The 10,000-nt window shown below is 44.7% G+C and overlaps 2 protein-coding genes and 2 non-coding genes across 6 annotated transcripts in view; 3 read left to right on the forward strand and 1 right to left on the reverse strand.

Moving 5' to 3' along the window:
- Positions 1-4,147, forward strand: part of LOC126580170 (LIM and senescent cell antigen-like-containing domain protein 1) — a 4,559-nt gene extending 412 nt beyond the window's left edge. The window contains exons 2-7 of one of the 3 annotated variants that reach the window (XM_050243883.1): positions 102-156; positions 2,369-2,488; positions 2,566-2,871; positions 2,950-3,208; positions 3,285-3,426; positions 3,500-4,147. In XM_050243883.1, the coding sequence (XP_050099840.1) occupies positions 140-156; positions 2,369-2,488; positions 2,566-2,871; positions 2,950-3,208; positions 3,285-3,426; positions 3,500-3,699 (1,044 nt within the window). In that variant the 5' untranslated portion in view covers positions 102-139 and the 3' untranslated portion in view covers positions 3,700-4,147. Of the gene's footprint in view, positions 1-101; positions 157-1,241; positions 1,971-2,368; positions 2,489-2,565; positions 2,872-2,949; positions 3,209-3,284; positions 3,427-3,499 lie in introns of those variants that run through there. The other 2 variants (XM_050243882.1, XM_050243884.1) reach the window with 2 other exon arrangements.
- A 348-nt stretch (positions 4,148-4,495) lies between these two features.
- On the forward strand, positions 4,496-4,567 carry Trnae-cuc (transfer RNA glutamic acid (anticodon CUC)). Its single transcript has one exon. It is a non-coding gene; the product is annotated as a tRNA-Glu (tRNA).
- Positions 4,568-5,658: 1,091 nt separating this feature from the next.
- On the forward strand, positions 5,659-5,730 carry Trnae-cuc (transfer RNA glutamic acid (anticodon CUC)). The gene has a single exon. It is a non-coding gene; the product is annotated as a tRNA-Glu (tRNA).
- Positions 5,731-5,972: 242 nt separating this feature from the next.
- The window catches only part of LOC126580335 (putative protein TPRXL), a 4,883-nt gene continuing 855 nt past the window's right edge, over positions 5,973-10,000 (reverse strand). Inside the window, exon 1 of the mRNA XM_050243897.1 lies at positions 5,973-10,000. This exon is cut by the window's right edge and continues 855 nt beyond it. Coding sequence (XP_050099854.1) covers positions 9,698-10,000 — 303 coding nt within the window. The 3' untranslated portion in view covers positions 5,973-9,697.

The raw sequence follows: 10,000 nt of genomic DNA on the forward strand, positions 1-10,000 counted from the left end.
CCAAGGCCGCTGTGCCCTTCTGCTTGATATTATTGAATTTTATCGTGCCGCGACGGCTCCTTCGATTGCAAACCTTTCATCTTTTGGTGTATCTTTTGTAGTTTTTCTCCAGAGAAAACGAGAGGACCATATTTAGAATATGCCTCCTGTTGCAGGGTAAGCATCGTTCGGTGGACCGTGTCCACCGTGCGCGGGTGTGCAGCTTTTAGAACTGCACTGCCTGAGCAGCGCTGGCTAACCGATGTAACAAGTGGAATAACACAAATCACCAGCACGCTTTCGTATTTAGGTCACAACAGGGAAATTGACCTAGTCGAGGGGTTTCCCGTAACGAATAAAGATGGCTATAAATAATTATTTTTAATACTAAAGGACAAGCTAACTTTTCCATAAATATGATTCCATTATGACGAGTTGGATACGGATGCCCGTTCTAATAATAAAAAAGCTTTACATTACGTATAATGCTCGTTTTTGCTTCATCTAAAACATATTTCATGAATCATTCAATAAACATCATATTAATTGGCCTACTTAAAGAAACTGATATTTGTGTCGCTATGCGATACTGATGGCTCGCGGTTCCTGCTTGCTACGATGAACTATCTGCTACTTAAAATGCTCCGTTATTTTGGTCGTGAAACATACAGTGATACAGGGAATTATTCTTACCTATTTACGATTCCCGGGCACATCCATTTCATCGTTACTTCACAGAAACGAAAGAAAAATTATTGGACCACCACTTACCTGACCGTTGCCATATCCAGAGCACGTATCGCAAAGGGATTCTTGTACAGCGTGGTTCGTGCCCTTATGGAGGTTCGTTCTGGACTTGCTATTACCATAAATGGATCCGAGTTTGCCGTGCTTTCCTGGTACTTTCTCCTTGTACACGAGCCTTTGAAGCGATGGTCAACTGTGGTGGTAAAAAGCAGTTATCGCAGAAGGACTGTGGACCGGACGTACCGGTTTTTGCTCCGATCCAATCCAATGATGCCGGATCGAGGAGACAAGACTACTACCGGGATCGCCAGACCGAGGTCAATTCGCATCAGGCCTCGCGGTACGACTGACGCGCGTTTTACACCAGTACGTGGTGCACCATCCCTATCGCAACACTGTTTTATTATCACCGAGATACGTGCCTTTTCGGTGGCGTTTCTCCGGCCGTATCGAAAGGTGGCTTTAGTGGTCGGATCAGCAACCGCGAGCAGATAGCGCACCGTTCGCACTTAAGGCTTCTGATTTGTTCAGCAAAAAGATTGCCGACAGTTGTACCAAGAACCCGCTTCTCGCGACACAGCGCCGGCCGTAGTGTTGCGTTTGTGCAGAGTCAGACGAAACTTGACGATGAGTGCGCTCAAGTTAAAGCCGTTGGAGGATTCGAACCTCTACAAACGACGCACCACTTCGAAGGAGAATCTTCTGCATACGGGCGGCGGCAACGGTGCAGCAGAGCCTACTTCGTCCGTTGCGCACAATTTTACCGGACAGCCACGCCATCATGTGGCTAGTGCGAATGTGAAGGGCGCCTTCTATGGCACGCAGTCGCCCGCAACCGTGAGCTATCCAACGGAGAGCTACTATCAGCAACCCAAGTCACCGATAAGAGTGGCAAACACGGCCACGACCGCTGGTACATCAGTATTGGTATCGCAGGGTGACTCGTCGACGATGACGCCAGCAACTCCCCACCAACTCCTAAACAAATATCCTGCCGATAGCCACAGTTTGCTAGCAGCCACGCAGCAACGGAAAGCCACAGTGTCCAACACAGCAGGCCCCCAGTTGCAATCGGGGGCAACTCCCAGAGTGTACCAGAACGTCAGTCAACCGACAAGTCAGCCACCGAGAACATACCAAAACTTTGTACCTTCGGTAGCGCCTCAGTCACCAAGTACTCCAACGGTCAGAAGAATGGAGTCGCAAGAACAGTTTGGCAGAACGAACGTGCAATCGGTGTCCGGGTTAGTCACTCTCTCTCTCTCAGTCCAGCACAGATTTCACCAAGTTAGTGAGGTGTCTTTAGGGAACGTAGATCGCAATGACCATGCCGTAGGATGTCTGTATTGAGGAAGCGGGAGATCCAAGTAACATTATCACTAATGGAGCTCAGCGGAGCACTGCTTAATAATTCGTTTTTTTTCGCTATTAAGGTGCAATGATTCGCTGCTCCAACTTATTAACAATGCCGAAGCTATTGTGCTGCGAAATGTGTATAGCACCTTTCTTTATTTCGCTTTGGTTGGTTACTCAAAGTACTTAATCGTCATTCATACCGCTATTTATTGGAACTAAGTTTACTGCAATAATCGTGATTTAGTTTTGATCCAATTTTTTCCTCTAATTTTCTGCTTTCTTGTAGTGTAACTACTGGCAACATGTCGCTCGGCACCATGCACTGCACCCGTTGTGATGAGGGTTTTGAGCCACATGAACGCATCGTCAACTCGAACGGACAGCTTTGGCATACGCAATGTTTCGTGTAAGTAGGCGACGGATGCAATGGTCGTTGCTGGCCTACTCTAATCATGACTCTTCGTTCCGATTTCGGTGTACCAGGTGTGCCCAGTGTTTCCGGCAGTTTCAGGATGGCATATTTTACGAGTTCGAGGGTCGCAAGTACTGCGAGAAGGATTTTCACATCCTATTTGCGCCCTGTTGCAGCAAGTGCAACGATTTCGTGATCGGGCGCGTGATCAAGGCAATGGCGGCCAACTGGCATCCGCATTGCTTCACGTGTGAACGCTGCAGCGCACCGTTAGCGGATTCGGGTTTCATCCGCAATCAAAACCGTGCCCTCTGTCACGACTGCAATCGTATCGAGAAGTCGGACGGTCTGGAGAAGCACATCTGCAACAAGTGCCAGTAGGTGTTTCCAACGGGAGAAGACTCTGCACATCTCGATGTACATACTTTATCCATCTCTCTTCACTCTATTTGTAGCGGAGTTATCGATGGAGCACCACTGCGCTTTAGAGGAGAGGTGTACCATGGTTACCACTTCAACTGTACCTCTTGCGGTTCGGAGCTGGATTCTTCGGCACGCGAAGTGAAGAACCGTAGTGGCTACGCAGCGAATGATATGAACGAGCTGTACTGTTTGCGTTGCCATGACCGCATGGGTATTCCGATTTGTGGCGCCTGTCGGCGACCGATCGAGGAGCGTGTCGTTACGGCACTGGGGAAGCATTGGCACGTGGAGGTACGGATGATTGTTGTCCAGATCTTAAAAGCCTGATCCTATTGGTAATTTTAAAATTAATCTTCCCCTTGTTTAGCACTTCGTCTGTGCTAAATGCGAAAAACCGTTCCTGGGCCATCGACACTACGAGAAACGGGGCTTGGCCTACTGCGAGACCCACTACCATCAATTGTTCGGCAATCTGTGCTTTGTGTGCAATCAAGTGATCGGTGGTGATGGTAAGAAAGTCTTTGAGTCTTTAAGCAACTTTTCTAGTTTTCATTGAAACTTACGCTGCGCGGATCATTTCAGTTTTCACTGCGTTGAACAAGGCCTGGTGCGTGCACCACTTCTCTTGCTCGATCTGCGACCAAAAACTGGACCAGAAGTCCAAGTTTTTTGAGTACGACGAGAAACCGGTGTGCAAAAAGTGCTACGAGCGCTTCCCGACCGAACTCCGTCGTCGATTACGCATTTCGCACGAAAACACCCTCAAGAAGGCAGTTGCTTAAAAGAAGATCAATAACAGATGAATTATTTTCAATTGTGCCAAACTAGCCAAATGATGACAATCGAGGTGAAATGCCAGGCGAAACATGCAACCAACCAACCGAACCGTGTACTGACCAACTAAACGACAACTAATGAAATAGCCTTGCTGTGGAAAGTATTAGAACATAGTGCCCAGTGCCTTTAACTATTAAAAAGAAACCTTACTACTCCGTTGTGTCTGTTCAACTCAAACTTTGTAGTAACTATCGAATCATGTCGTATTTATACTCAATGTACGTGCACGTATAATTATACTTTCTAACAAAACAAATAACTTTTTCAAACGGTAGTTCGTACTTTTGTGTAAATGCTAACTTCTTGTTTATGTGCACGTTACGTGCACCTACAATAACAACTCCGAGGTGTTTGAGTTTTATTTAATAAAGTGATTTGAATTCTTAACATCAACATCGAACGGGTTATATTATCCTTTCAATAGGCAAACGAAAGAAATCTGCACGAAAAAGCGAAACAAACGATTGAAAGTGTAAGATTTTGTAAATGAAATAATATCCATTTTATCTAAGATCCAGAGTAAAAAACATTCTATCGATCCATACCTAAATCCAAGGAGATCCAGATGTATCTCAAATCATACAACAATGGTACATATAATTACAATGTACCAATGTCCTTCCAAAAATGTTCCTTTGTTTTCGGCTTTTCCGGGCTCCAGTTTCAGCGGGGAAAAGTCAAAAGAAAGCAGAGAATTTGCTGTGGTGTTCCTTAATACTTGTATTCCTTGATGCATGACCATCCCATATTGTCTAGTGGTTAGGATATCCGGCTCTCACCCGGAAGGCCCGGGTTCGATTCCCGGTATGGGAAAGAGCTTCTTTTTCTTTATAAATTCAAAGGATATGACATGATTGACTTAATCGTTTATCCAGTGCTGCTGCGCTACATTAACATTTTAATCAATCAGATCATACCATCCATGAAGTAAAACATACGGCTCGTCTGTCCGTCGGCTGCTGACCAATAAGACTGGTTTGTTTGTCTTGCTCTCATCTATTTTCAATTGTTAACCGTATACACATCGTTGTTTTTTTATTAGAACAACCAGAATGGGCAGAAACAATCATTGCAATTGTGCATTGCATTGTGGAGAATTTGCTCCAGGAAGGCGCAACTTACAAAAGGATCGCCAACTTTGTGAGAAAAGCTTTGTTGTGAAAAAAACCTAGGGAACCGCGAGGTAAACCGAGAAAAACCAAGCCAACGACTGATCATCGCATATCACTTTTGGCCAAAACTGATCCATTTGCTTCGTCAAGAACGATTTGCTCACAAATAAACGAAAAAGTCGGCTACAAGAGGCTAATCTACCAGGAAGAATTGTACAAAAAAGTGCCACTGTTGAGCATAAAAAGATTACAGATGAGAAAACAGTTTGCAGAACAATATCGTAAGTGGCAAGGTACTGAAGGTACTAAAAAATAACGTAAAATTTTATGGAGCGTAGAAATTAAAATAAATTTGTTTAATTCTCTCGAACGGACTCTTAGCAGAATATTCGAATACCTGCTGGCAAAAATTTCATCTTCGCTTCGAAAAAAAAACTTTAAAACATGGTGGAGCGTCATGATTTTAGGATGTTTTTCACGGTGGTTGGTATAGGTCCCCTTTTTAAAATAAAGGGCACCATGAATGCTCTCAAGCATAAATCAATTATTGCAATTGTATTATTTTTGGTTCTTCTAAGTTGTGCTATCATTCGAATACCTATGGATACAATAATTTTTGAAAAATGACCAAATATTGCAGCTTAAATACTGTTACCTATTTAATTGGCCAGCAGTGTATATGATTTTTTTTTAATCCATTAAGATGGGATCAGCACACAAAAAAGGGTTAGAAAAAGAGTGAACATATTAGACAGGGCGTGCGATGGTAAGATCTCTTTTAGTAACTAACTATCCCATATTGTCTAGTGGTTAGGATATCCGGCTCTCACCCGGAAGGCCCGGGTTCGATTCCCGGTATGGGAAAATATCCTTTTGCTTTTAAGCTTTTTTTTTATGAATCAATATTGCATCAATCGCTTCCGTGGGACACGGCAACAAAGTGTTAACAACAGTTTATTAGACAACCAAGGGGCGGTGAACCTCCCTGCAGGAGTCCTTCCCCATCGGATATAGTAGTTGCGTGGAACGGGATCTTTTCCACATTCACCAAGTTGTTGCTGCTGGTTGCTGGTAGCCCAGTGTTTTTCATAGTTTTTCACGAAAAATGTTTTTCATACGTTCTTATTTTATTTGTTACCTCTTTTTTATCGTTTATAATCACATATGAAGCCATCGTACTAAATTTACTTATCATTGTTTTGTTTGTTTGCTGTGGTTTTACTGTTCCGTTTTCCGTCACTCACTTCTTTCCTTTCTTTTTGCTGCTTTCTCTCTTTTATTTGTGTGTTGTTTTGTTGTTACTCTTAACCTCCCCCTCTCTAATCCTCTCTCTACTATCTCCACCTAGTGCCTGCCTTAGTACACCAGCTATGTTCCAACGTTTCTTCTTCTTCTTCTTCATGCGATGTGTTTACTTTATCTACTACCAACCGCTTTCTCCCCCACCAGGAGTTAAGAGAGAACAGCAACTGCACTCTACCACATTTGCATTAACCGCTTTTTATTCAATTCTTGGGTTTGTTTGTTTTTTTTTTCTTTCGTTAATTTATTTTCTTACGCCACAAACATACATAAAAAATAACAACGAAACCATTCCTCCTCCTTCCTTTTGACCCTTTCGAAAAACCGTTCCGTATCTCATCGCGCGTGTCCCCCCACACCTGATCACCTCTTCCCGTGCATCCCGTTCCCAACAAACCACTTTTCGCTGGGAAGAGAGCAATGACACAATGGGGAATGCCGAAAGTATCGATATCCTCTCCCGCGTACCCCAAAAACATCATTTGATCCCACCTTCATTCTACCACTTGCTCCACTCTCGCTCAATACCACTTGGTTCACCAACCACCTACACCCACTCTTCCTCTCTTCCTGCTGCCCCTGCAGTCCATCTCCCAAAAGGACCCCAATACTTGACACCAGAAAAGTGTGTCCACAACAAAGAAGATTTAAGCGTTATGAGGACTCCACACCATTGGGCAGCTTATAGCTTGGGCTTTGCTGAAGGAAGCTGGAATTATCTTCTGGTTGTCGTGGAACGCGCGTCGCGCCGCATTCTTGGGGCATTTGGGCAATTGTCTCTTTTCTATCTCACTCTCTCGATGCACTCAGCTTTATCTGCATGGATTTCCTGTCGTAGTTCCATTCTTAGAATAAACAAAACAAAAACGCTTGTTTTCATTCTCCCTTTCATCCCATCAACCTCCCTCTTTTCTCATCACGTATTTAATAGTATTTGGCCGGCTACCGGCTGCTGAACGTAGCTATGATGTATGAGCTAATGAGAATCAATCGCTGATTGACATTGCAAATGATGATAATGATGATGATGATGATGAGCTGAGTTGAGGTGATGATGATGATGCTGATGATGCTTCTGTTTTAAAACGAACATAAAACGATACCTTACTATGTGTGTTTCTTGGCTGCTGTTACTGTTGCTGCTGCTGCTGCTGCTGTTGCTATTGATGTTGTTGGGATTGATTGGTTGGCAAAATACGTCCTCCTCACTAAACAACTTAATCGCTTACTTCCTTTAAATCAATACACGCTACGAATGGACAGAGTAAAGGAAACAGGTTATGGTATGGTGCGGGGGGATCTTCCAACGGAAAGGTACGGTTCTAGAGGAGAGAAATGTACCTCAGAAAATGTGCAAAATGCACGTTTTTCGTTTATGTGTCTGTTCGTTTTAATTCTATTGCTTTCAATCCACTCGCGAAACTCGTTGCGCATGTTCCCAGGCCGAACCACCTCTTGGAATGGAATGGATGCGCTACTAGGCCCCATCAGATCACTACCATCCTCCTATCTATCGTCGCTTCCTGCTTTTGGGATTGCGAATGGCACCTTTCTCAACTACAATAGAACGACTGGTGCACGATCGATCGCCTCGCGGTGGACACTGGAGGCAAGGTAAGTAGAATCCTGCCAACAACAATCAGCAGTAGCAGGTAGGGGGTGCGTGAATGAATGCTGTACCTGGAGCACGCTCGGTGATAATGGTTTGAGCGGGAGAAAGGGGGGTTTGTGAATTTCATTTCCTTTCGATCCGGCGTTTTATTGGTTCCAGCTTTCTTCCCTATTTTTTCTTCCCATTCAGAGCTTCTTTACAACATATGCTGACATCTTCATCCAGCGCGTATTTGGATCAACGCTACCTTTAAACAGGTCGTATTACAAAATTATGATTTAGCTCTTCTCCACATTTTTCCAAGAGTTCTTCTTCCTTCCTCTTCATGCCTATGCCTGTGGCACACCTAATGCCAGGTCACTTCCCCGCTACGCCATCATCAGGCAAGCGGCGCGACAGCGCAAACGGCATCCCGTGTCCTCCCTTCTCTCTATGTGTCACTCTTCTTACTTCATTTTTTTGTTCAACATCTTCTGCCGCTTTACTATTATTGTTTGCGCATTTGCGTTTGTGTTGTGTATGCTCGGTTGCTCTTTTCCGCTCTGCTGCCGCCCGCTGCTAAAACACTATTCCCGTGTTTTTCATTACCTTCTCCATTTTCCTGACAAAAAGGTCCTTTCTTACTCCTCTCCCTCCGTTTTCGCGATCCAATTCCGGTTCCGTATGTTCGTATGTCTCTCTCGCTGTTGCGCGTCCTTTCTTCGCTTTGTCATATTACTAATTAATTAATATTAGCTAACACGTACAGACGAAAAAATATCACATTGCATAAATTATTTTTAACGCATTTTCTCCATCCATTGTGAAATGAAAACAGGGGGAAAAAGATGGGTGTCCAGATGGATGGGGCTATCGGAGGGAGATATAAGGTTGGAAGGTAATGTGATGTCTGCCTGGGAGAAGGTTGTCTTATTGTTGCGCAGCTAAGTGGTTTGAATGATTCTAGACGTAGTAAGACGAAAATTACGAGAGTCTTAACTTCATCAAGAACTGTTTTCTACTAAAAACGCTCACAGAACGCTCACGATGGATGGCGAGGAAACGCTGACATACACAAAACGAACGAGATCGCACACATTTCAGCCAACAGTAGTAATAGCGGCGGCAGCGGCTGCAGCAGCAGAATGAAAGAAAAAGAAGCAACGAAGAAGCCGAAGAAAAAAATTGAGAAGAAGATAATCGTCTATATGCCCCTTCTGCACATCGGAACCCGTTTCCTTTTCACAAACATCACCCAGCAGCAGCAGCAGCCGCAGCAGCAGCAGTAACAGCGCGTGGAGTTACAAGGAGCCGCGGGCGCCCGGGCGTTTTCGCGGAGAACGGCCGATTCGCGTTATACTAAGAATTATTTGTTTTGTCTACTACTTTTTTCACTAAGTATTTTGCGCTTTCAATAACACACGAGTATGCTGAGATGCGGTTTCGGCCCTTACTACTCTTCTCTCGCCCTAGGATTTTAGGTTTGCCGTTCTCCTAGTTCTACTACGTCTACTACTACTACTACTACTACTACTAACTTCTTCTGCAGCCCTCGTCGCCATCCCTTTTTCCGCACCTGTACGGGTACAGAGATGAGCGACGCAGCGCAATGAGGCCGCACAACAATGCAGCAACGCAACAACACACTTCTACATGCCCAGAAGATCCGACGTTCTCTCTCTCTCCTGCTGCGGATCTCATGTCGGTGGTGGCCGTATCGTATCGTATGGTGGGATGCGAACTAAAGCAATAAACTGTACACAACACAGCTGTGAAGGAGAGGTTTTGACGGCCACGGTATAGAATCGAGAGGTTGAACAACAGCAACAAAACCAGAGGATGAACAGAGCTATTCCTTCAAGACGTTACTATACGTTCTTTACCACTGAAGACTACCAGTGGCAGCAGTAGCAGCAACAGCAGCAGCAGCATTGGCGCTCACCACTTTACAACTGCTGCTGGGTGCACAACACAGCTGCTGTGTTGTTGCTGCGTTATCTGAGCTTGAGGAGAGATATACTTTCCAGCGATTGGTGGCGGTGGAGATACATTGACCACTGCTGCTGAAGAACTACCACCACTTCCCATCTCCAGCTGTTGCCGAAGTTGCGAAAAGTTGTTTCCATTATTGGAATGCTGATTTTGTTGCTGCTGCTGCTGCTGCTGCTGTTGTGAATTTGTGGTATTCAGATTCAAATTCCGGCCTATCGTAGCCACTGTCACCGCATCGGCAACCGCAGC

The sequence above is a fragment of the Anopheles aquasalis genome, chromosome 2, assembly GCF_943734665.1.
Source record: "Anopheles aquasalis chromosome 2, idAnoAquaMG_Q_19, whole genome shotgun sequence".
Lineage (NCBI taxonomy): Eukaryota > Metazoa > Arthropoda > Insecta > Diptera > Culicidae > Anopheles > Anopheles aquasalis.